General features: G+C 48.0%; 1 protein-coding gene across 2 annotated transcripts; it reads left to right on the forward strand.

Annotated features, from left to right (window-relative positions):
• Positions 1 to 3,638: 3,638 nt before the first annotated feature.
• LOC103182064 (phosphatidylinositol 3-kinase regulatory subunit gamma) lies at positions 3,639 to 21,664 on the forward strand. Of its 2 annotated transcripts, none has more exons than XM_007898921.2 (16): positions 3,639 to 3,701; positions 7,147 to 7,812; positions 11,774 to 11,866; positions 12,728 to 12,802; positions 13,600 to 13,731; positions 14,997 to 15,198; positions 15,881 to 15,966; positions 16,103 to 16,220; positions 16,588 to 16,686; positions 17,403 to 17,583; positions 18,005 to 18,130; positions 18,763 to 18,905; positions 19,374 to 19,550; positions 19,944 to 20,018; positions 20,828 to 20,998; positions 21,433 to 21,664. In XM_007898921.2, the coding sequence occupies exons 2-16, from the start codon at positions 7,473 to 7,475 to the stop codon at positions 21,620 to 21,622; spliced, it is 2,208 nt and encodes a 735-aa protein (XP_007897112.2). In that variant the 5' UTR covers positions 3,639 to 3,701; positions 7,147 to 7,472; the 3' UTR covers positions 21,623 to 21,664. The 2 variants fall into 2 exon arrangements, with proteins under 2 accessions (XP_007897112.2, XP_007897113.2); XM_007898922.2 differs by lacking the exon at positions 3,639 to 3,701 and adding an exon at positions 6,753 to 6,772.
• The last annotated feature ends 4,109 nt before the right edge of the window (positions 21,665 to 25,773 follow it).

Consider the following 25,773-nt stretch of genomic DNA (forward strand, 5'->3'; position numbering starts at 1 on the left):
TGGAGGGGGGAAGAAGATGAGTTGGTGTACATGGTGGTTGTTCTGTGGTTTGTGTGCATTTTCCGGTCAGCAAGCTGCTTGCATGCTACAGATAAGCATGTTTTTTTTAAAAAAAAGTCCTATTTGTACTCCTATTACATGACTCCGTTGCTTTGTTAAGCCTGATTGCAATCCTCTTCAGAATGACTGTTTTTGATTTTTTTTTATTAAAGTTGTCGGGATTGTTTTCGTACGAAGATGTTTTTTTTTTCGAGTGGGGGAGTGGAAGGATTAAAACATAATTTAACCTTTCAGACACAAACTTACACCCCAGTCAGAAAATGGGTGTAAATAACTTGATTGAGGGACAGCTTGCTGATGGGCAACTAATGGATTGTGCGACAAGAGGTTTTGGAGGAAAATGTCCAAAGAGGATCAGACAACGGTAAGACAATGATATTCGAGCGCTGGGTTTGTACAGTGCCGTCAGCTCTCGTGCAGTTCGGGTTCCAACTTGCAAGATTTGCCAATGGCAGATCTCGAGTCCGCGGCTCTCTGGGCGTCCACTTGTGATGCTGGGTCATTGACATCTGATTTGAGGGGCTCGCCTGGCTCTGGCTCGCCAGAGATTTGCTTGTTACGTGTGTGAACGAACCATCTGCAGTGCTTGAAGTGCTGATTCTAATTGCTCTAGAGAGATATTGGTGTCAAGACAATCCCAGTGTTACGATGAACGCAGATGCAGAGTAGGGTCCGCTGTGCGTTCCCGGAACTGGGACGCTACCCTGCGTATGGGGCGTTATATAAATGCAAGCTGTTGCTGCTATTAGGAGGACCTGCCAGCAACCAGCTATGGCAGAACAAGTGTCCGTTAGGTGAGAAGCAGGTCTGGCTTACTTTTTCCCCCCCTCAATGAACTATGTTGCTTTTCGAAACCCAACACGTGAAGGCTTTTTCAATGTTAAGTTGGTGGATATCCAGCATTACCGTTTTTAGGATTGGCAGAATGTGAATTTGAAGCGGGAGGGGGTGGGGGGGGGGTGTTATAAATAATAGTGTTAAGTAGTGAAATGGGAACCTCTTCCCCGTACACACAATGTGCCTTGTGCTAAGAGTCTAGCAATGCTGCCAATTCGCACACAGCACAACCGTGGTACAACTCGGAAGCGTAATAAATTGGTGAATGTTCAGAAATAACGATGGGTTCATCGGGGGCACCTTGAGCTCACAGTCCAGCCTGACACTCCAGCAAGGTACTGGGAAGGCGGCGCTTTGCCACACTTTGCCATCCTGTGGACAAGAAGGTCATGCCTCGTGTTCAAGTGCACGTTAAAAGATTTGGATAAAAATGGACATGGTTCAAAAAGTAATGGTCACTTTGCGGCCGGTTTCGGGATCCGACTGTGTGCAAACTAGTTACTGGCCCATTTGCGCATGAATACAGACATCAAGCGTGTCAGCAATCGGCCGTGAAGCACTTGGAGAGAAGTTTCAACGTTGTAGGCCGGCAGGCGCTGGGCGAAATGTAAAGGATTTAACAGCTCCAGGTTGGAAGCTTGTGGCCAGCACGTCACCGATCAGACGTCGATCCCCTTGAAACAAAACTTGTGCACAATCCATTAACCTTTGGTTCCCAAAAATAAAATTCCAACAGCTTTAGCATAGCACAGAACGGTTGGGTTAAAGCTCTCCAGTTGCGCCAAGTGTGAATGAGACAGAAACTATGTTCGGACAATTCCTGCGACTGATATTTGTTTTGCCCGTGGTATTATTTAATCAAGAGAAAATTACATTCCTCCAGTTCTTATTCCTGTAACGTTATGACTGGTTTCCAGCGCGTGACTCGATGTGTGTGATTTTTGTAAATTTTAACGGGACTGTAATGCAAACGGTAACAAGCCGATCCCGCGAAGAAATATTTTTTAACCATTCTGCCGGTGTGTTTTTCTGTGCGCTTTAATAATTGGGATTTTTTTTTTTTAGATATGTATACATGCACGTGCATATATTTAAAAAAAAACTTTATAAGTTTCGCAAGTGCTTCGTCGGGTCACTTTTAAGCGGCGTGTTGGAATAAAGGAGTTTGGAATAAAGGTGTTTGGCTTCTGTCACTGGGAGTATTTCGGGTGTCCAACTACAGTTGGGACGTATTCTGGGGGAGGTTTCAGCAGCTGATGTTATTCCACGTAAGGGACCGGGTCACTCCGAAACGACTTCATTATAGGTCGACGCAAAAAAAAAAAGGATCCTTTCCCCCCCCCCCCCAAAAAAAAAAAATGCCTCCTTTCCTTTTTGAAAGTGAAACGCGATGATTGCGCTCGATCCAAGGTTAGGTTCGATCGCCGTCAGCAGAGCGAGGACAACGTCAGCCGCAACACCGGTAGACTATGTGCTATAATTTGAGGGCGAGTGTGAGATCAACCTGTAATTCCTGGAGGACAGACAGCCCGAGGGGCTGGACAAGACGGGGATTCCGACCCACGCTGGGGTGTGAGATCAGGAGAGGGTGGGAGGGCGTGGAGGATGGAGGGTGGGGGTAGGAGGGTGTGGAGGATGGAGGGTGGGGGTAGGAGGGTATGGAGGGTGGGAGGGCGTGGAGGATGGAGGGTGGGGGTAGGAGGGTATGGAGGGTGGGAGGGCGTGGAGGATGGAGGGTGGGGGTAGGAGGGTGTGGGTGGAGGTGGGAGGGCGTGGAGGATGGAGGGTGGGGGTAGGAGGGTGGGAGGGGTGGAGGATGGAGGGTGGGGTAGGAGGGTGTGGATGGAGGGTGGGAGGGCGTGGAGGATGGAGGGTGGGGGTAGGAGGGTGTGGATGGAGGGTGGGAGGGCGTGGAGGATGGAGGGTGGGGGTAGGAGGGTGTGGATGGAGGGTGGGATGGATGGATGGATGGAGGGTGGTGGTGGTGGTGGGGTGGGGGGTGGTAGGAAGGCGGCCGAAGGCGCGGTCCAAGAGGAGGGTCTTGAGGCGTTCCTCGGAGGGAGGGAGGGAGGGAGGGAGGGACTTCCAGAGGGTGGAGGGGGGGGGCAGAGAGGCGGACGGCCCGACCGGTGAGACGGAAACAGACGCATTGTGCCCCACAATGATTGTTCCCAGTGAGACCCCTGATTTACCACCCAACCCCCTCCCCTCCCCTCCCCATGGGCTCCCACATGGCAATCCCACATGGGTCTGAGCAGGAGTGCTGTCTCCAGGCAGACGGAGCCAGCCGGCGACCAATGGCAGCGCTGTTGCCGGGGCACGTGGTCGGGCTCCCGTCACCGGGTGTGCGTGCGCTCCGCTTGGGACGGGAGTCGGGCGCGCTCGGGTACGTCCGTCCGAACTCGGCGGCGGCTCGAAGCGGCGCTCGGCTCCATCCCGGAGACGCTCGGCCCGGCGCTCGCGAGGCTCTCGGCCGTTTCCGGAAGGGATCGGCCGTTTCCGGAAGAGATCGGCCGTGTCCGGAAGAGATCGGCCGTTTCCGGAAGAGATCGGCTCTTTCCGGCGGGAGGTGGGGGGGGACGACTCGGCGAGGCGCTCGCTCGACGCTGCAGGAGATGGCGGCGGCGGCGGTGGTGGCGGCGGCAGCGGCGGCGGGAAGCCCGCGGGAGCCGAGCGTCCTCCGCGGCCGGGAGTGAGCGACCCGGAGCCGGCCTCGGTCAGCGAGGGGAATGTGCGCGGCGTCTGCAGAGGAGGAGCGGGAGGAGGGAAAAGCCGAGGAGACGCCGGGAACCGAGCAGCGACGGGTGAGGGAGTGAGGGAGGGAGGGAGGGAGGGAGGGAGTGAGGCGCCGGTGCCCGGGAGAGAGGGGGGGGTTGCTGGGTGCCCGCCCAGCTCGAGCCCGCTGCCTCCGGGCCTTCCCTCCTCATGAGGACGGGGAGAGGAGAGGAGAGGGGAGAGAGAGGCACTAAAAAAAAACTATGTGAGGCTTTTCTTCTCTTCTTTTTTTTTTGCAATCGGCTTTCGAGCGCCCGAAGTCGTCCCGTTCCCCCCCTCTCTCTCTCTCTCTCTCTCTCCCCCTCTCTCTCTCTCTCCCCCTCTCTCCCACCACCACCACCATCACCGCAGGTGATATTGGTGATCATCATCATCATCTTCTTCATCGTCGTCGTCATCCATAATATTCCTGGCGTCCGAATCGGCGCCTGTAATCGGGTCGTCTCAAAGCGCTTCACAGGGACACGCTGTCGAAGCGGAGTGACTTGTGGGTCAATGCAAAATGAAGTCCCCCCTTCTCTCCACTGATGTATTTTTACCACCAACCCCTCTCCCTCCCTCCCTCCCGCTTTGCCCCATTCCTAATCCCGCTCAGGACCCCACTTCCCTACACTTAATCTGCCTTTTTACCCCCTCCCTCCCTCCCTGTCCCTAATCCGTCTCCATACCCTCTCCCTCACACTCCCCCTTTATCCTCCTCTCCCTGTTTCCCCCTCCCCAGATCCTCCTCTCTCTACCCCCCCTCCCCTGTATCCTCCTCTCCCCATACCCCCCCTCCCCTGTATCCTCCTCTCCCATAACCCCCCCTCCCCTGTATCCTCCTCTCCCCATACCCCCCTCCCCTGTATCCTCCTCTCCCATACCCCCCCTCCCCTGTATCCTCCTCTCCCCATACCCCCCCTCCCCTGTATCCTCCTCTCCCTATACCCCCCTTCTGTGTATCCTCCTCTCCCTATAACCCCCCTTCCCCTGTATCCTCCTCTCCCTATACCCCCCCTCCCCTGTATCCTCCTCTCCCTATACCCCCCCCTCCCCTGTATCCTCCTCTCCCTACTCCTCTTTCCTTTCTCCCTACCCCCTTTCCTATTCCTTTTCTTTAACCCCCCCCTTTTTTTTTTCCTTCTCTCCCGCCCCCCCCACTTTACCAATTGCCAGTTGCAGTACTCCTACATGTCTGTATGCAAGTCTGAGATCAGGAAACTTGGCCCAGACCTGGCTGTGGCTTGCCTCTGGCCATTAATGCATTTCCCCCATTGAGTGAGTTTGCGAGGGGCTGCCAGCTCAAGAGATTTAAGTGATTTATTTTAAAAGAGTTGCCGGAGATTGCGTGAGTGCTACAAGGCTCCCGATGCCCTTTCGTGCAGCCCTTTTAATTGCGATCCTTGCATTTGGTAACGTCTTCACAGGAAATTGCTGTCAAGTGCAGTGACTGTGATTTGCAGGCGAATGCACCGTTTTGGGGGTGCCGGGGGGGGGGGGGGGGGGGGGATTATCTAAGAGTGCAGCCCGTCTCTGTTGGTTTGGTGTTTCTCTTGAGAATGGCTCATTGTTGGGAAATATTTCTTTGTACTGAGTTTGTATTTTATTATTGAGTGGAGTCTGCGGGGTGATTTCCCAGCAAATTCGAATGTCTAATTGCTCTAGTTGGAACAAGTGTGATGTGATGTGAGACAAAGCAAATGTATGTGTGTGTGTGTGTGTGAATGTGGGGGAGGGGGAGAAAGGAGGTTACTCATTGGAAAGAATCCATTGCAAAATGTCTAGGACTCCAATCCAGCGCAGCAGACATTGATCACGAGCACGGGCTTGAGTGGAATTTGTTTCTGACCACTGCAACGCCGTCGGTTGGGACAGAATTTGATGAGGAAAGGTGAAAAATAATGGCACGTCCCGAATGCAGAACTTGAACCAAAGAATAACTCAATGGAAACTTTGTGAGAAGTTTCTGTTTTTATTTAAAAAGAACTTTTTTTTTCCATACATCATGTAAACACATCAAAAGATGCAAAATGGGGAGAGAGAGAGAGAGAGTCGCCCTTTGGAGACTAGAATCCTGGTTAGTTATACACAAAAAATTAAATGAGTACCAATATACCTATTAATAATAACTACTCGATTATACAAAATCTATACATGTATATACATATATAAATGGTATTTGATAAAGAGAAAAGGAATTGGAATAGGCTGGAGGGTCAAAAGCGCCCCCCAAAGTGACTGTATTCTGTGATGGAGTTAAAGACAAGAAATGCTCACGTAGACGCTTAGAAATCTACAGTATGAAGGCAACCATTTGGCTGGCTCACGGAGCAATTCAGTTGTACTGCCCTGACTTGTACCCCTTCAAGCCCCTCTCTTTAATATGCCTGTCTGCTTCTCTCTTGAAAGGCTACAGTGCCTCTACTTCCCTCCTCAACAGGACATTCCACATCCCAACAATTCTCTGCGTGAAAAAAAAACCCTCCTAATTTTCCCTTTTGCGGTTATTTGTGATTCTCTTACCATTCTCTAACTCAGTTGATGGGGGTGGAAAATAAACCTGGCGGAGTTGTGAGGGCAAGAACGCAAATGCTTCAGGTCAGTCAGCAGGAACCTTGACTAACCTAATAGTCATTTTGGATATAGTGGCTTAGCCTCACCACCCGCTGTCTCCGCTCGACTAGCTCCTTCCTTCATCATGTCCTTCGTGCCGTGCCCTACGTTCCACCATCAGTGACCGCGCCTACGGCCCGAAATGCTAAGTGTTCTTGTTTTCGTATCAGCCCGTCTCGAAAAACTTACTTTTATTTAACAAACTAAAACCAGATAAAACTTGTGAACTTCCTCACCCCAACCCCCCCCCCTTCCAAGGTTGCAAAATGTACCTGCAACAAGAAAAAAAAAGGTGAGAATCTTGAGCTGAACGACTGAGGAAGAATTTGATTTCAGAAGTGAAGGATGACTGACGTTGGGGAATTTGCCTCGTTAACCACAATTCTTATCGCACTGATTCGTCTATTTATAGAGCAGTCAGGAGTTTTACGAAGGTTCTGCTGAAAGCGTTTTTTCAAAACCCTTCTCTCTACGTGGTTAAGTGCACAGCTGTGGAGGTGTCCAAAAGGTGACTTGTCTGATACCCACTCACGGATTTTGGCTTTGTCCATGGAGGACTGATGCAATGGTTTGCTAAAATGCTGTGGCAATGTTTGATGTGAGATTCACCAACCCTTTGTGCTTGTTGCAACCTCGAGTTACTTCGTTCTCAGTCAACTTTGTTGGGAGGTGTTTCTGGGAGAAATCGGTGTGTTCTCCGTGTTAAGTTTCAAGAGAAAAAAAACCACTCCAGTGCCATCTTTGTGCTAGCTTTCCCTTAGGCTGAGTTTAAAGGGGGGGGGAGTCATTATTCCTCCTAGAATAATTAACTAACGAATCGGAAGCTTATTTCTCCTTATTTAAAATTGCTCTGTAATCATTTTTTGTTGTTTTTACCGTTAGGAGATGTGCGCCCTGTGACACCAGCGTCCTTGCAGTGTGACGGAAGGGTAACCAATTCATGGTGCTTTAACACAAACCATTAATCACTTGGATTGCGACTACTAGATGTGTTCTACAGAAGCAGCTTCAGGTTTCCTTGACTGTCTACGTGATAGGAAAGCTCACCTGTTCTGCTTTGGCTCTGGCAGTTTGAGGACTACTATGTTGGTCTCTGACCCCCAGCCCTCAGTAACCTGCTTGAAGCTAAGAAAACAAGGTACTTAATCGTGACTTTTGCCTCATTGTAGTTTTCCCACCAATCTTGGGCACAGCTTGTGAAGTCAACCATGTGCGCCGAAGGGTATCGGTACCGCGCGCTCTATGAGTACAAGAGAGAGCGAGAGGAGGATATCGATTTGATGATCGATGACATTCTCACCGTTAGTAAAGGCTCTCTGGGGTCTCTTGGTTGTAAGGAAGGGGACGAGCAGAGCCCTGGCCAGATCGGCTGGATTACAGGAATCAACGAACGGACCAAGCAGAAGGGTGACTTCCCCGGCACCTACGTGGAGTTCTTGGGACCAGTTGCAATCTCATTACCTATGCAGAAATCCAAGCAGCCCAGACCATTGCCTCTGACACCAGGAGGCAGCACGTCCAAGATGGAGGCAGCAGAAGAACACTATAGTAAGTATTTGTTGCCAATTTGTGAATGTCTTTTATGGTTAATCCACTCTGTGGAATTACACTTTACAAACTTAAGAGCCTTTGACCTGAGGATTGTGGCCAAAACATTCCCTTTTATAATGAAAGTTAAACGTTGAGAATGTTTTGTGCTATTGTGCCAACTCAAGTGAAACTGTTCAACTACTTAAATAGGCTCCGTGGGGAAGTAAACTGGAATGAGGGGACCTTTTAGTCTTTCTCTGAATACTCTAAAGAATTGATTACTGGTTAATTGGTGGGCCAACATTGGCAATAGGGGAATTCTGCCTTTCCCCATTTGTCCTGTTTTTAGCAGAAAACCCAAATGGAGGCTTTTTCCCCATACTTGCCTTCCCCTCAGGCAAGTAAGCAAAAAGAAGCTGAATGCGATACTGTTGGCAAACGTTTTTCTTTCGCTCCTGAGGCTGCTCTGAGTGGTACTGGCAGATAATTGGGAGTAAGTTGTTTATTTTGGGTCTCAAGATAAGTTGAGGGGCGTGGTACTGCCAGGTACAGTATTTGGGAGTGAGTTTTTTATATCTCCGCAGAGACTCCAAACTGATGAGACAACTGTAGTGAGTGCAGTTTTGTGCTTTAATAGTGTCCCTGCGAGGGAAATATAAGTTAATGTTTCATGCCTGACATTTCATTGGAACCCGTAAAGGGTTCTGACTGAAAAGCTTTCGGGTCTCGTTTTCAGATCCTGAATGAACCGTCCTCCATTCCTGCTGCTTTCTATTTTCATTTCACAATGTAGGCAAATGCTGCCTTTTATTGTGAGATTTATAAGCCAGCATTACACTTGAGCACACAGGCAAGCCGCCATCTGACTCCATCTCCTCCGCCAAGTTCTACCCTGCCTTTGCTAATGTATATGTGCACACTGCATAGTTATTTAAGAATAGGGGCCTGGCTGAAGGAATTTTGTTCTTTATCCCAATCAAAGTACATTTTTATTTAAAACGAGAACAAAGTTCAAGATTTGCTCAATTTTCTTGTCTCTCCTCCTGAGCCCCAGCGCCTTGGGACGTTCTCTCGGCATGAAAGGCACTATACGAATGTAATTTTGTATTGTCTTGCATTAGTACAATTATGGTGTCAGCGAGAGATCTTTCTCCAAACTCTCAAAAACATATTCTCCGGAGGAAGAGTGAAGAAAGAGTGCCTCTTTAATGGTTAACCACTTGCTTTTGCGAACTAACTCCAGGCTAAGTATTTAGAACGTATAGTTGCCGAGGGGGGAGTAGGGGAGAGAGACTGTGCTCAGGCAAATCAGGTTATATTTAGCGGTACAGAAAATGTGAAGATAGGTGCACGTTTCATCATGTAGCTCGCTCGCTGGCTCTGTGCATTGGAGCAGTTTCAAGTTTCTGAGAATGCTGTTGCCAAGATGCCAGTGAGATTATGGAGAAGGGCAGACTAATCCTTCATCCTATTCCTCAATCTCCTTTCCTTGCCAGAAATAGTTCTGTGTTTTTCCAGAGGTGATGTTTTTTTTTCTCTCTCTCGCGCTCCCTACGTGAAAATGCGAGCGTTTCCCTGTCCGCATTGATCCCACACCACTCACTGAATTGTCTTACAAGCAGCGCAGAAAGTGTGAATTCAAATGGTGCCGTTTCCAGTTGACATAATGCTCCTTTCTAATGATTTTTAAAAAAAAGAAATCGACTTTTCTACTCGTTTGGGTCTTGATGGAATCTGAAAATCTTACGGTTTTTTTAAGAGGGGGTGGGGCGCGGGTAGAACGGTGTGAGGGGGGGGAAGGGTGTACAAGGCTTTGCTTCTGCACAGCAATGGAGTCAGATAAATTTTTTAAATTCAAAGTATATACTTTTTTGATGCTCGACGGACACAGAATAAATCAGTCCAGTGAGTTTGGAAACCTCTACACCAGTAGTGAGAGAAGGAAGGGGGTGTGGGGGGGGGGGGGAAAGGTCAATCAAAACACTGAATAAAGAGCAGCCAACTGATTTTTTTTATATACTTGATGGCATTAAACATTGTGGTCAGTGTTGTAAATCCTTCCAGTCCGCAAATTCAGGGCTGTGGAAATTCCTTACTCTTTTTTTTCCCGCTTGATTTAACCCCTTCTCTCTGAAAGCACGATATCCTGTTTTAAAGCCGGCGTACCTTAATCTCCACGTTGACTCCCCATTGGTAGTAGTAGAAGGGCTAAACCAGCAGGTCGGTGATTATCCCAACAATTTTCAAACTCCTTGGTGGATACTACCTCAAACCTAAATGTATTAAAACGCAGGAATGTCTCCTGACACCTGATCCTGTTAATCTTACAATTTAAAACTTTTTTCCGCACGCTTTGATTAGTGGGATTACCGCAGCTCAATTAATGGTGCTGTATTTCTCTAGTCCTGATTGGTACACACGCAAACAATCCTCGAGTTGTTGGTGTATAGTGTGACCCGTAACAATAGTAGGGTTTTATTTTTCGTGGGGTGGGAAGGGGGATTTCAGGATCAGCCAGATGAATTACAATAGTCTTTTCCGGCCTGTACGTCCGTCATCTACCACTGTTAACAAGGGTGTCAGTCATTATATTCCACGAGTCCTTTTCTCTGTCGATGAACAATTGCATCAGTGTGATCTCGCACCTCCCCATTGATGCCGTGCAGTTGCAGTGGGAGCACATCACTTGGACAGACTGATTTATTCTTTGAGCAAGTTGGGCATTAAACCTCCAGCAGGAAGGGTCTGTAGCAATTGTGAGTCTTTAGATTGCCGTGCCACTATCCCCCATACAGGCTTTTCACAGTCTTATAAATGCTACTGCTAATAATAATATTCCTTGCATTGATACAGCGTCTTATCGTGTCTTCGCGACGTCTCAAAGGGCTTCTTCACAGAATATATTGTTCAGTGAATTGACTGCATATTTTGTGGGTGAAAGGGTGACTGGGTAACTGCACAAGGTGTGGATGGAATTAGAGCTAAAAATTTAAAACTACTTCCGTTCCCCCCCCCCCACCACCCCCACCTCCCAATATTTTTCCAGGGTTATGTTTTTGAGGGGCATTACTATACCGATGTTTCTTTTTGCGTGTGGGGTGGGGGAAGGAGGTGGGGTGGGGGGGGGTATTACATAATTTTGAACCCTAATGATTGTGGGTCATTCGGCTCTGAAAGCAGCAGTGTGTGTAGTAGTTCAGTGGAATCGATGTCCTAGTTACCAAGAGGGCTTTGCAAGGAATCTGCTGACTAGGCAGCTTTAACATCTGCAGGAGAGGATTTATGACCACGCAAGCCAGCTTTGACAAAGGCCGCCAGTGTTGGTACTTGTTGGAAGGAATGTGCTCTGTGTATGTTGAGGTTTTTTTTTTTGAACTTGCTGCATGCATCTGCGGAGGCTTGAAATAAACTTTTTTTTTTCACCTCTCCAGGATTATGACTCCTATATCGGTGATTAGGGAACGATGGCCAAAGTTTTATTTATTTTTTTCATTTGAGTACCAGATCGGAATCACGACAAGATCAATCCCCGAGGCTGATGCGTATTGCAAATGCCCCATGACCAGGATTGGGCTCCCATTTTGAAACATTATTGGCCATGCTCGCAAGCTGTTAGCTGCTTATTTGAGAATGTTGCATCTTCTGCGCGGGCTAGTGTGCGAACCAAATATAATGCTCCAATCGCAAATCTTGAATAAATAAGAATAACAAACCTTGTATTTGATACAGCACCTTATCACGTCTTTGAGACGTCTCAAAGCGCTTCACAGGATTTACTGTCAAGTGAATTGCACACAGCAGTGTCCCACAAACAGACGGGGATTGAGTGAATAATTTAGTGAAATCTCCCATAACCTTTCATGGTGATGGAACTCTTGAGTTTAAAAAAATCCAGCTGTGTTTTCATAAGAGATTACAATTTCTTCCTGTTTTTACTTTGGGATCTATTTCCTTATATGTATATATTGTTTTCTTAAAGTGACTAATTTGCCGGACGTGACCGAGCAGTCTACTACTCCAGATGTGGTGTCTCCAATCCTGGTCAAGTTGATCGAAGCCATTGAAAAGAAAGGTAAGCTGGAACCCGACTGGGGAGAGCACAGAAAGAGCAGGCTTTCATTAGTGGTTACGCTCAAACCACTCAGTCGATCTTTAAACTTTATATTTAAAGAAAGAAAAATAATCAATAGATGATTCCGGTGCTGGCATATATGGTCATAGAATCTTACAGCGCAGAAGGAGACATTTTGGCCCAACGTACCTTTGCTGGCTCTATCCAACTAGTCCCATTCCCCTGCTCTTACCCCATAGCCCTGCAAATTATTCCTTTTTAAATCCTTATCCAATTCCTTTTTGTGGCGCCTTTAATTTTCCTATTTGGATCTTTCAATATAAGTTTTTTTNAGATTATGTCAGACGAAGGATATTGAAGCCCCCTGAAGAACTGAAGCCTTTGTTCTCCGACTTGTACAAAGTCTCTTGTTTGCGGAAATCTACCATTGAAGGGTGAAAGCTAACTAGGTCTGACAGCAAGTAGGCAAGAGTCCCTGTTTATCCTGAGACAGTTTAAGGGCCAATCTAGTAATAGTAACAATAATAATAATCTAGTCTAAACTTGCCTTTGCTCTCCCAACGGTGAGTCACGCCAGTCACCATTGGGAGGTTGTGATTGTGGAGCACGTTAGGTGGTGATTTTGTTGGCAAATGTCTGCTAATAATTGGGCTGATCATACATGAATCATCTTTGCAAATCATCTCGCTCCTGACAACACCTAGCCACAGAACTCCAATGCAAAGTGGATGCTTATAAAATGCCAGAAGACCTGAATGTTCTTCCCGTCCTGAGAGAGTTTCATCGCTGAGGTTCCGTGTTGTTATTTTCAGTGTAAAATGTGCCCGTCCGTTACCAGAAATCCGTTTTTAACCCTTGCAGATTTGCGAAGTGAAGCTCTGTACAGGACATCTGGGTCTCCTGCTGGATGGGAACTCCAAGAATCCCTGCACAGCGGTAAGCACCAGATTCCCACTTTATTCTCAGGGTCTCGGAGTCAGTGAATACGCATGTCAGGGGTTAGGGGCGCGAGAAGAGATAAGAGATTAATTGAAGGCAGTTCCTTATTAAGCGCTCTGAGGCGCTACCCTGTTTGAGGGTATAAATGTAACTTGTTAAGATAACAGGAATTTGTTGTGTCGTGACATGAAGACGACTTCTCCACGCAGAGTCTTTCCCCACTTCCCTGTATCACAAGCCACGTGTATCCGAGGGGACCTTATAGATATATATACGAGGTACTAAATGGATGAGAGAAACAGTTAAACCAGGAGCATTGCCATTTCAGGTTTAACTTATGTTTCCCTTTGAAGGCGGTTGGCAAGTTTGAAGCCTGGAGTTGCTTCTTTTGCTGGAATAGTTGTTTCATCCTCAAATACTCCTTCCTCTGCCGATCCTTTTGGGTGTGCGTATGTGTGTTTATGTACTTGCATGTATGTGCGTGCAAAAGAGTTTTGAGAGGAAAGTTTAAATGTATCTTTAAAATTAAAGCACTGTATTGCAGCTGTTTGCAATTATGTCAGTTTAATTTTCCAGAATTGAAATGATGGATTTCAACATCATTCACTGAATTCTCTCCTACCAAATGGCACTCTCTGTTGGGTTATCCCTCGCTCCATGACCAATGTCTAGACTTCCTTTGGTCTGGAATAGCTGCATTGTTCTGGTGCCAAGAATGTTACTCGCTATCACGCTGAGTTAAGCAGCTGGAATGGTGAACCTGCCCAATACCTCGGCTCTTTTCCTGTTCGTAGATGCAAATTCAACAGACATCGAACAGTTTGATCTGCAGTCCCTCACGGATGCATTGAAGGGTTACCTACAGGACCTTCCGAATCCTGTTCTACCAGTTAGTGTGTATAACGAGCTTCTCTACTCTGTGCAAGGTACGTTACCTTATCCGTTAGGCATTTTGCATACCTGATAAGGAATGTTTGAATGTGGCAGTGACTAGGAAGGGCATTGCTCCCAAGCAAGTAAGGTGCTGGCAGTGGGACAGGATGCGTCTCACTGAACAGAAATATGATGTGTGTACCCTTTTGCTTCTGGAGTTCCAAAGGGAAATGGACTGGAATTGGAATAAATTCAGTGGAGGCTGAGCATCAGCACCTGATTGTTGCGCTACTCTCCTCCGGCTCTGTTAGCTATAGTTTCTACTGCACATTTCCTTTCCGGTTCTCAGGACTGTACTGGCCTGGTCGATGTACGACTTGCATGTAAAACACGAAGCTAGGCAGACAAGGACCACAATTAATGTCTTAAAGGGAAAACAGGTTGCCTGTCAATCTATAAATAAACTTGCATTTAGAGTAAAATGTTCAGTGACAGTCCCTGATATTCGGATGTTCAACAATGTGTTTTTCTCCACCTAATGCTATCCGTTAGCAAACTCACTGAACACGTGGGCATCAACGAAAACCACTTCTCATGGCTATTCATTCCCTGAGCATTTGGTGTTTGTCTATTCTGCACTTGTATAATGCGTACAATTCTGTTACGTGTGGGAAGGAGGGGCTGTGTGTGTCGGGGTGGGGGAGAGAGAGATTGTGTACCTTGACCTCTGGGTGCAGGCAGGAGGACATTGGGTGTGGGCGCACAGAAACATCTGCACCTTCTGTTGCGCTGCGAATGGAATTTCATAAAATCCAAAGAATGTGAACGGCTTGAGAATAGTCAATGATTCATTTTACATCTCCCGTCCCATTCCATGTCCTTTCCTGTACACTTCACTCTCCTGATTATTGCTAACAATTTGTGCCATTCTTAATCGCCACAAGAACTCTGGTTGTTCTCATGAATCCAGGAGATATTGAGACAGAATGGGGGAGATTTGTTATAATACGGAGGGAATTACTCCCTTCAAAATAAATAAATAAATAATGATTTGGTCGCTCAATCCACCACTGTTTGTGGGACGCTGCTGTGCGCAATTGGCTGTCGGGTTGCGCTCGCAAAATACGCAGTCAATTCGCTTCACAGTATATTCTGTAAAGCGCTTTGAGCGTCTCGAAAACGTGATAAGGCGCCGTATATATCAAAATGCAAGGATTATTATTATTATTTGTGTGTGTGTGAGACAAATAATATTTACTGATGTTTAGTTTATTGCCTGCAGTTGCTCTCGCTGACTTGTTCTCCCTTAAAATCTCAGAGGTTTCCAACGCGAAGGAATGCAGCCAGCAGCTGCGGCACATCCTCCAGTCCCCTGCCGTCCCGCTGCAGAACCAGCTCACCCTTCAGTGTCTCGTCAGGCACTTGAACACTGCCTGCCAGCACTCCGGGACAAACGGACTCACCCACAGGGCCGCGGCTGAGATATTTTGCCCTTTGCTCTTCAGGCTACAGTCGTCAGAGTGAGTATTGAAATGGGAACCTGAGGAGGAAGAAGAGACGTGGGTCGCGTCACGGTCCTCGCAGGACACTACGAGACGAGCGTCCTATGTGTGAAAAAGGCTCGATATAGACTACTCTTTGTAGTGTGTTCTCATATAAGTTTGTATCTTAATAATAATAATCCCTCCAAAACCAAAACAATAATTAAATTGGTCATTTTCAATCTACGACTGTTTGTGGGACATTGCTGTGCGCAATTGGCTGCCGCGTTCGCCCACAAATATACAGTCAATTCACTTTACAGTGTGTTCTGTGAAGCGCTTTGGGACGTCCTCCTGACGTGAAAAGCGCTATATCAAATGCAAGGATTATTATTATTATTATTATTATTATCTTGCAGTGATGATTAACAATAATTGATAATAATGCTGGCAATTTCAAAGAGCGCCTTTTTATTGCATTGGCGGGACAATTCAGATTTACCCAGGGTAGCGTCTCAGAGCGCTTCACAGTGCTGGAGCAAACCGGGTGGAGGGAGGAGGTGGCCGTAAGCAGTCGAAAAGGAAGGTCTTTCAGGTGTGACCTGAAGTTGTGGAGGGAGGAGGCAAGGCGGAGGGATAGAGGGAGGGTGTTCCAGAGTTCTGGGGATGCGAGACTTATTTCCCAGTCGGGTGACGTGCGGAAGTTTTCTATCTCTTTCAGGAACGAAGTGAATCCTGAGCATCTGATTGGAGTGATCGAAACTCTAGTGAAGGAAGGCGGCTGGGAGGAAGAGCAAGTGGCCCCAGGTACAGGTCCCGTTTGCTTTGCAAGTCGTAGCCTCCTATTCAGTGCGGCCAGCACAACGCCTACATATTAACAGAGCCCGGACAATCTAATTTCTCTCTCTCTCTCTCTCTCTCTCTGTGTGTGTCTGTCTCGCAGCCTTACCGCCCAAACCAGTGAAGAACAAAGCAACAGTGAACAGTGTGGTCAATGCAGCCGTCAATGGGAACAGCATGGCGCTGCAGGATGGGGAGTGGTACTGGGGCGATATATCCAGGTACACACCATCACAAAAAGCTTAAAAATGGCTGCCATCCTCCTGTCACTGTCCGTGACCGGCTTCTCCAAGAAGGAAAACAGTCCTTGTGTCCGGATTTGACTGGACGTTGCGTTTTTAACTAGCGAGCTTCCTGAAAGACTTAACTTGATAACAACTTGCACCCTTCGCGCGGGGGGTAGCGCCTCAGACCGCTTGCTTGTTGAACCGGGATCCCAGCACAGAAAGTGGGCTGAGAGAAGATTGGGTGGGAGCTGGGGCTGAAGAGAGTGAATAATTCCTCAGGTCTGGGCTTTGCTGCTGCCTGTTGAGAGAGATTCGCAGACAGTGGACAGCGTGTAAACATTGCACACACTTCTGTTAACAGGGAAGAAGTGAACGAGAAACTCAGAGACACGCCCGACGGGACTTTCCTGGTTCGAGACGCCTCCACTAAGATTCAGGGAGATTATACCCTCACCCTGAGGTAAGCAAGAGGCGAGAGTGAGTGAGTGAGTGGGAGCGAGCGAGCGAGCGATTGCACCCGTGTGTGTGGGTGCGAATCAGCCTGTCGTCTCGAGGTCCCAGAGGGGAAAAACAGCTGGTTTTGATGTCCTGGACCCTCTCCAGCGTTCTCTACTGGCTATGTGCATGTACAGCAAGCGCGGAGAGGAGAAGCTCGTTCTTGCTCGGCTCTTGACTCCCTCTACAGTCAACTGGGCTGCCGTTTCTCTCTCTCTCTCCCTCTCTCTCTCTCCCCCCAAGGCTCACACTGCAACCATCGGTGGGTGTCTGGCCTCTTGGGTGGGCAGCCAGGGCCCGTGAAACCGCAACCTGGCAATAGGAGGCCGGAGCAGGTGAACAGGGGTGTACCGGCAACACAGAAAAAAAATTAGAAAAATATTTGAAAATTAGAGAGGGCTTGTTGCACTTCCAACAACAGTAAGGGAGCAATAGACGGGGAGCACTTAGAGACACCCCCCACACCCCTCCCTCACACCCCTGAGTGAGCATGTGAGGCTGTCTGCTGGAAGTGCAGCATTTAGTGGAATCCCATTGCTGTTTGGGTGGCCGAGACTTTGAACCGAGCTGCTTAAAAATAATAATCCTTACGTTTGATCAAACACCTTATCACGTTGTCGACTTTGCGACCCCTCAAAGTGCTTCACAGAGTCTAAAGGGTTTCTTGGGTTCTTTCCACAGGAAAGGAGGAAACAACAAGCTGATAAAGATCTTCCACCGCGATGGGAAGTACGGGTTCTCCGAACCGCTGACGTTTAACTCGGTGGTGGAGCTGATCAACCACTATCGCCACGAGTCGCTGGCTCAGTACAACTCTAAACTGGACACCCGCCTCCTGTACCCGGTGTCGAGGCATCAACAGGTACTAGGAACACTCCTCTCACCCTATCCCCACGCGCCAGTGTAACCCCCAACCAGTTCCTCACAGTCCGTCACTGGAGATGACCGTTCCATCTACAGAAGAAAGAACTTGTACTCTTTTTTTTAAAGTGTGTCTAAACGTCTCTGTGCGCTTCACGTGTAATTAGTGTCTGATGGTTATTGGCTTCTTGTTGGCAAGCGCGGAACCTGCAAACAGCTATCAAAGAGTTAACGTGTCTTGTGTGTTCTTTTTCTCCCCCCCCCCCCCCACACACACTACACGCCACTCACACACACTACACGCCACTCGCACACGCACTCTACACGCCACACACACACACATTCACTACACCACACACACTCTACACGCCACACACACACACACCACACACTACACGCCACTCACACACACACACCCATAGGACCAGCTGGTCAAGGAGGGCAGTGTGGAGGCAGTGGGTGAGCAGCTGAAAGTTTACCATCAGCAGTATCAGGAGAAGAGCCGAGAGTACGACATCCTGTATGAGGAGTACACCAGGACCTCGCAGGTGAGGGAGTCTCTGTGCCCAGCGCGTGGCCTGTGAGAGACGCGCAGCTCTGTCCCGTTTCGTATCGCAGGAATGGTTCAGATGAAGGAAAGCCCCATCAGCCCATTGGTGTCATCCTTCCCCAAATGCAATCCTCCTGAGCTTTGTAACCAAATTCAGCTTCCTGTCCACAGCTGCCTTCTTGGTAACCCTTTCACTTGTCCATTATAATAACTAATAATCCTTGCTTCTGACACAGCGCCCTTTTCACGCTTTCAGGACGTCTCAAAAGCGCTTCACAGGAATATACTGTAAAGTGGATTGACTGCGTGTTGTGAAACTTGCTCAACATTTTGCCTTGCCCGGGAATCGGGGCTCCGGTCCTCTCGCTCGTGAGGCGAGGCGCGCCTGCTCTAACCGCAAAGCTACAGGACTTCATTCTCTTTGAGGAGGAAAATCTTCCGGGTAGCAACCAATTCAGCTGGGTTTCTGCCACCACTTGAGCTTGCACTGTGAAGAATCGGCAGGTTGTTCTTGTGTCGGTGGTGGGAATTCTGTGTAAATTCCAAGAGGAAGGTGTGGGCAAGGGAAACTAATCCACTTGTTTTCTGTGGTCTGGGTGCTTAACTTGTGAACTTTGTTCCCTCCTGCAGGAGATTCAGATGAAGCGCACGGCGATTGAAGCTTTCAACGAAACCATAAAGATCTTTGAAGAGCAATGCCAGACTTGGGATCGCTACAGCAAAGAGTACATAGAGAAATTCCGGCGGGAGGGGAACGAGAAGGAGATACAGAGGTGTGTGTGCACGTTGTGAGACACTGCCCTGCATGAAGGGCACTATATAAATGCTAGTTGTTGTTTGTTTGTGGGTGTTTGCTTTAAAAACATCCAGTTCACCTGAAAAGGGGAAGTGGGAAACCAACTAAGCTCCAGTCTTGTTCCTGGCCTGGGCTGCTCTCTGGCCAGCGAAGGGCCAGAGGGCGTCCGATTTCTCCCCACCCACCCGTTATACAATATATTTCCCCACTTAATAATAATTTGGTCACTCAATCCACGCCTGTTTGTGGGACGTCGCTGTGCGCAATTCTGCCGCGTTTCGTCCACAAAATACACAAGTCAAGCCATTTACATATATTGTATATATTGTGATATATTGTAATTTCGAGACATCTCGAAGGCCCGATAAGGCGCTTTATCAAATGCAAGGATTGCTACTACTGTTACAATAATGAGAGTTGGAAGTGAAATCGTGCTCTTGCTCAGGATTCAGCTGAATTTCGAGAAGCTGAAGTCTCGGATCACCGAGATACACGACAGCAAACTGAAGCTGGAGCAGGACCTGAAGAACCAGGCCACGGACAACAGGGAGATCGACAAGAAGATGAACAGCCTCAAACCGGACCTCATGCAGCTCCGCAAGATCCGAGACCAGTACCTTGTGTAAGTCTTAATCTTAACGGGCGTCAATGTTAACAACAGCATTACATTCCAGCTGGGGGTTGGGATCAGGAGGGGAGACTATAGGGGTAGGAGGGTGGGTGACCGAAGGCGCGTTTGAAGAGGAGGCTCTTGAGACTGGCCTTGAAAATGGCGAGCGAGTGAGTCAAAGGGACTGTGGGATGGCGTTCCAAAGGGTGGGGGCAGAGAGGCTGAAAGCCTGACCGCCGATGGTGGGCTGGAGCCCGCTGAGCGGTGGTGGGGGGGAGCAGATTCTCCCCTGCTATGGTGTCTGCAATCGCCTTTGGTGATGTGGTTGAAAAGCAGAAGTGAGAAAACAGGCGTGGGAGTCAGGAAAGGGCTGTGGTGATGATGTTATTTACCATCTTTCTGAAGGTGGCTGAACCAGAAAGGGGTTCGACAGAAGAAGATTAATGAATGGCTGGACGTCAGGAACGAGGCGGCAGAGGAGTAAGTCGCAGTCATTGCACCTTAAAGTATATCCACAGTCACTACACCTGACAGTATATTCTGAAGTGCCTTGAGACGTCTACACGATGTGATAAGGCGCTGTGTCAAACACAAGAACTACTATTACAATAAGTCGCCAAATGATTTTCTTTCAGCCTTTTCAGTTCCTTTCTCTGTCGTGCGTATGACCAAAAGGAGGTCACCTCCTCTCATTAAGAGTAGGAATGTCCCTTGGAGTCAGAGCCGTGGCTGTCATCTGCGTTGAACCTCTTTATTGAGGAATTTCACACGGAGCAGCTGGGAAAAAGCACAGAGCCAGACCTGCGAAAGGTTCTTCCCTGTGACTGTGGTAACTGGGTGTAAACGCACTCGCAAAGAGGTGGGGGTGAGGCACGGCTACTTAATGCCTGTTGAGCCGTTCATTATATCAATCTTATATGCTCCACTTGAGTCTCCTGGTGCGTAACCCAGAAGTGGGTGCGCAGGGGAAACCTGTATAAGAGCTAAGCAAGGTATGCAAGCGTGTGGGAATGGGGGAGAGGCGTGTTTCATTGCAACCTGGGCACTTGTTTTACCGATTCCCAATATTATTATTATTTTGGCCACTTCACTGTTGTGTTCTGTCTTTCCTCTCCTCGCACACCACACACCCTGAATCTTTTCTGCTTTTTCTCTCTCCTCTTCCCCCCCTCTCCCTCTCTTCTCTCCTTTCCCGATCCTCTCGCTCTCTCTCTCGCTGTTACTCCGCTTACCCTCCTGTGCTAACGTTTCTCTACACCTCCCCCCCCCCCCCCCTTGCCCCGTGACAGCCAATATTCCAGTCTGGATGATGAGGAAGACCTGCCTCATCACGAGGAGAGGACCTGGTACGTGGGGAAGATTAATCGGACGCAAGCCGAAGACCTCCTCGCTGGGAAGCAAGACGGAACATTCCTGATCCGGGAGAGCAGTCAGAGAGGCTGCTACGCTTGCTCAGTGGTGTAAGTTTTTGACACAAACTACACAGTCACTCCACTTTACAATATATCCTGTGAAGCACTTTGAGACGTCCCAACAACATGATAAGGCGCTATATCCTCGCTTTGAAGCTGATTATTATAATTAATCATAATCGCTTTCGAAAATAATAATAAATTGGTCACTCGCTCAATCCACCACTGGTTGTGGGGACGCAATCGGCTGCCGCGTTTTGCCCACAAAATACACAATCAATTCACTTTACAGTATATTCTGTAATGCGCTTTAAGACGTTTCGACAACGTGATAATAAAAATATTATTATTAATATAATGCGACTCTTATTTACTTAGAAAGGGGCACAAACTTGGCCGTGAGTCTAGGCTGAGGCTGCGTTTACCTGTGAGATGTTTCCCCGGGCGCTGATGGCAATTGTTTTTCTTTCTCCCTCTCGCAGTGTGGACAGTGACGTGAAACACTGCGTTATATACAAGACTGCTACGGGCTATGGATTTGCGGAGCCATACAATCTCTATGGCTCTCTGAAGGACCTTGTCGTACATTACAAGTATACCTCGCTTCTACAGCACAACGACTCGCTCAACGTCACTCTGGCTTACCCCGTCCTCGCTCCACAAGCCAGATAATTACATACCCCCCCCCACCCCCGCCCTCCCCCAAACCCCACCCCCCCCCGCCCTCGCCAAGCCACACAACGTCGAGTCGCACCTCCTTCTCTGACAGAGAGAGAGAGATGGAGAAATACTAGTTGTTTTAGAAGTTTTAAAACTCATCGCACAGTCTCCTTACTCTTAACTCCTCCCCTGGACCTCAAGATTGTGAAACCCTCTTTTCTTTCCCTTCTCTTGTTCCCTCCTTACGATCAAACGTAAAGGCTTTTGAAGCCTGAGCTCGGTGTGACCTAACCACTTCATCTCGATGTATCTTGACTCCTCTGCTGTCCGTTTAAACCCTCCGGTGATATCCTGCACAGTGAACCTCAACCCATCACCTTGGTCCTGAATATTATTAAAAAAAAACTTAGAGCAACAAAGATGTAGCAAACTTTTATAATAAAACTTAGTTTTGGTCTTTCCTGTGTTAGTTATTTTGTGTGTGTGTGTGTGTGTAAAAAAAAACTGCCCCGCTCCAGGAACATAGGAACAGGAGGAGGCCATTCAGCCCCTTGAGCCTGTTCAGCCATTCTATTAGATCGTGGCTGATACGTACCTCAACTCCATTTGCCCCGTATCCCTTGATACCCCGACCTACCTAATGAAAATCTATCCACCTCAGGCTTGAAAATTTCAATGGATCCAACCATAACCACAGCCTTTTGAGGGAGGGAGAGAGTTCCAGATTTCCACTACCCTTTGCGTGAAAAAAAACTCTTCCCCGATTTCACTCCGAGCTCTAATTTTGATATAATAGCTCATAATGATAGCTCATAATCTTATGTATGCATCATGCCTACAGTCCTCTTAACCACAGGCCTGTGTGAGAAGCCTTTGGTGGTACTTAGTTACTAACTTAAGAGGACAAAGGTGTGTTGTATTGCACAATTTTGAAACACTGATTTCTTTGTTAAACTGATTCCAGGTAATTGCAGAGTGATATTCGAGTGCACAGGATGGCCGTCCTTCCCTACTTGTAATTTTTAAGTATTAATTATTAATTGACGGTTGTTGGTGGATCGCTTTCCAGGGCTAATAATCCCTCTGGGGGAAAGGAAAATTTGCTCGCTCAATCCACACCTGTTTGTGGGAAACTGCTGTGCACAATTAATCGCCGCGTTTCGCCCGCAAAACGCCCTTTACTATGCATTCTGTGAAGCGCTTTGAGACGTATCAATCAATAGTACTAATTATTCATACAAAACAGTGTTGATAAGGTGCTCTGTGACATTGATCTCAGTGTATGAACAACCTTAAACCTTGGTTTTAAAAATACCTCAAGAGAAATCGGCTCTAGTTTCCGTTGCCTGTGCAGATTACAGGGTCAGTGTGGTTTATATTAAAATCTCTGTTCACATCCCAAGCCGGTGGTGTGGGGTGAGATGAGGCTCAGTCCCTCAGCCTCGCACTCGCCCTCTGGTTTAAAAACGCCCTGTTATGAACTTCCCTCTTTGAACGTTCATCTGGTTCCTACCCTCCTCGGGCGCCCACTCTTGTTTCTAATTTTTGTTTTGCTCAACCAGGTGTCTTGACGCACACGGAAACCCGTCACCGTGATCAGCCAGGCGACTTGACACGCGCGGAAGCCCATCGCCGTGCTGAAGAGTTTTCAAACCCAGCCGAGAATTCCATGTATTTCCTACCTACGACGTGGAAAAAATCTCTAGAGAGGTAGCTTGTCGGAATGGAATGCCCTCTCGTGCGTGAAAGTGCAAGTAGTTAAATATTTAGCTTCTGCAAAGAGTTTCCTGTTAACTGGACTCTACTTTGATGTTCAGGGTTGTTGCTCTCCCTCCTGTTTGGCCAAGTCCTGTTTGCGACTCGGCCGAGACCTTGGCACAATTACAGCGGGTCAGCAAGTGTTGTAAAAGCCAGGGAGCTGTGTTGGATACCATATCTATTTCTGTCTGGGTTGTAGCAACAAACTCGATGTTCTTGCAGACAATATTGTACATTTTACACTGTTATCTGCCCCACAACGAGAGAGAAGGAGCCTTGAACCTTGACTGAGATTCTGTTGAGACCTCTGCCTCGCGCAAGTCTTAACCCTTCCTCAACTAGAACAAAACCTTAGGATAACCGGGGGGATCAATGCACCGAATAGGGGGAAACCCTTTCACTTCGGTTGACAGATCTGAAGCGTTGTGTTTAATTTTCCCGCTGACCCTCATTAGAAATTTACGCACCAAATCCATGCAATAATTGACTTTTCTCAACAGCGGCAACTTGCATTTATATATTTATATATAGTGCCCCTCGAGCAGGGTATTGGCCCGGAGTGTTTCTCTTGTAATAAGCAAATTTTAAAAAAAAGCCCCTACGATTTCTGCAAAATGGTGACTTGTGGTATCTGAACTGCATCTCACAGTTTGTTCCTCTTTTTCCTGCTCAGAGCTCTACGTGGTGGAGATTATTTTTCTTCCTGTATCTGACTGCCTGAGCCCTATAATACTGAACACTACCTTTGCTTACAGCCGCCTGGTTTAACTTTGACTTAAATCGTGCGGCTGAATGTCCTCAGTGACCCCACCCCTTGCCCCTAGGTTTCAGCGCCTTGGGTCATCCTCCCGACATGAAAGGCGCTATAGAAGTGTAACTTGCTGTTCTAGGTCAGGTCAATATTCGCCCCCAAATATACAGTCAATTCACTTTACAGTCTATTCCGTGAAGCGCTTTGAGACGTCGAGAAGACGCGAAAAGCGCAATATCAAATGCAAGGATTATTATTATTTATTATTATTATAGTAGCACCTCTGTTGGAAGCAACTTTAATAACTTGGGGTGTTTTTTTATTGCAATATCCCTTGTTGTTTGGGTTCAGTTTTTTCCCCTCTCATCCGTTCTCTCAGCATTCCCTTCCCTCTCATAATCTACAGGCCTTTTAAAATCGGAGATTGTTGGCGCCAACCTGATTTATCTTGTGTGTGTGTGTCTGCTGGCTTTTTGGCCTTGTCGGTGTATTGTCTACGTAAGGGGTTTCCACTATCCTGATTGTGGGGGTGAAGCTGAACTCCGCCAAGATGACATGCCATAGCAGCGGAATGTCGGAATCGATCCAACCCTCGGTGGTGGTCTTTGTAGTCCGGTTCCTGCGCTCGGCGGGTCTGCAGTCCTCCAGCTCAGCCGGACTTGCAGGACTCGGACCGGCAGACAGACCGACTCACTGGTGGCACGGAATCATCCCACTCAGCCATTGCCAACCCAACAAGCCAAAGCCGTAAGGTGGGAGGGTGGTCTTCACTGGACAAGCAGTGGGAAAGCTTGGTTTCAAAGCCTTGTCCTGTCTCCCCCTCAACCCCCCCACTCCCTCCCGTTCTCTCCTCCCCCAAAACTCCCAAAGGGACCTCAAAGCACTTTAAACATTTCAGTTTCAGTTCCCCAAAGACACGACTTCCAACTTGACAGATGTAACCACAGTTATGGTGACTGATTAAATCACTGTTTCTGTTCTCTCCTCCAAACACACCCCACCTCATCTTGACAGTGATGTGGATGAACTGTCCCCCCTCCCCGTGCTATTGACCACTGTCCCATCTAAAGACAGTACTTGCCTGAGTTACCCACACGGATGTCAGCCAGTAATTAAGAAATCCATTAAGAACCAGTGCAAAATACAACCCCCACCATATTGCTAGTCTGGCCAATGGGCCAACAGTGGTCAGCACCGCACACGAGAACACAATTTATTTCTTATAATGTACTAAACCTGTGATGTGGGTCTCACACAATACCAAGAACATCAAGTCCTGGAGTTTCTGATTTCTGCTGCAATCATTCAACAACAGCAACAACAGCAACAACAAGCGTTTACACATTCCCCTTCATCCGGGGCAGTGTGTCTCAGAGCCTGACGCTGAGCCAGGGTGGGAGGGCCGAAGCCGAAGGTCTTCAGGGTGCGATATGAAGACGAACAAGGAGGGGGAGAGCGAGGCAGAGGGATCGAGGCATGAGGGTTACGGAGTCTCAGCGGAGGGGGGAAGGGGGGGGGGAGCGGCTCAGTGGCCACCGACAGTGGAGCGGAGGGAGGGGAGGGGTTGATCGAGGGTTAATGAGATAACAATCGGTTACGGCCTTGGTCACGTGAGTTGACTTTCAGGAAGTTGGCTTTCGGTATAACTTCTGCC

This window comes from Callorhinchus milii, unplaced genomic scaffold (genome assembly GCF_018977255.1).
Source record: "Callorhinchus milii isolate IMCB2004 unplaced genomic scaffold, IMCB_Cmil_1.0 Scaffold21, whole genome shotgun sequence".
NCBI classification, from domain to species: Eukaryota; Metazoa; Chordata; class Chondrichthyes; order Chimaeriformes; family Callorhinchidae; genus Callorhinchus; species Callorhinchus milii.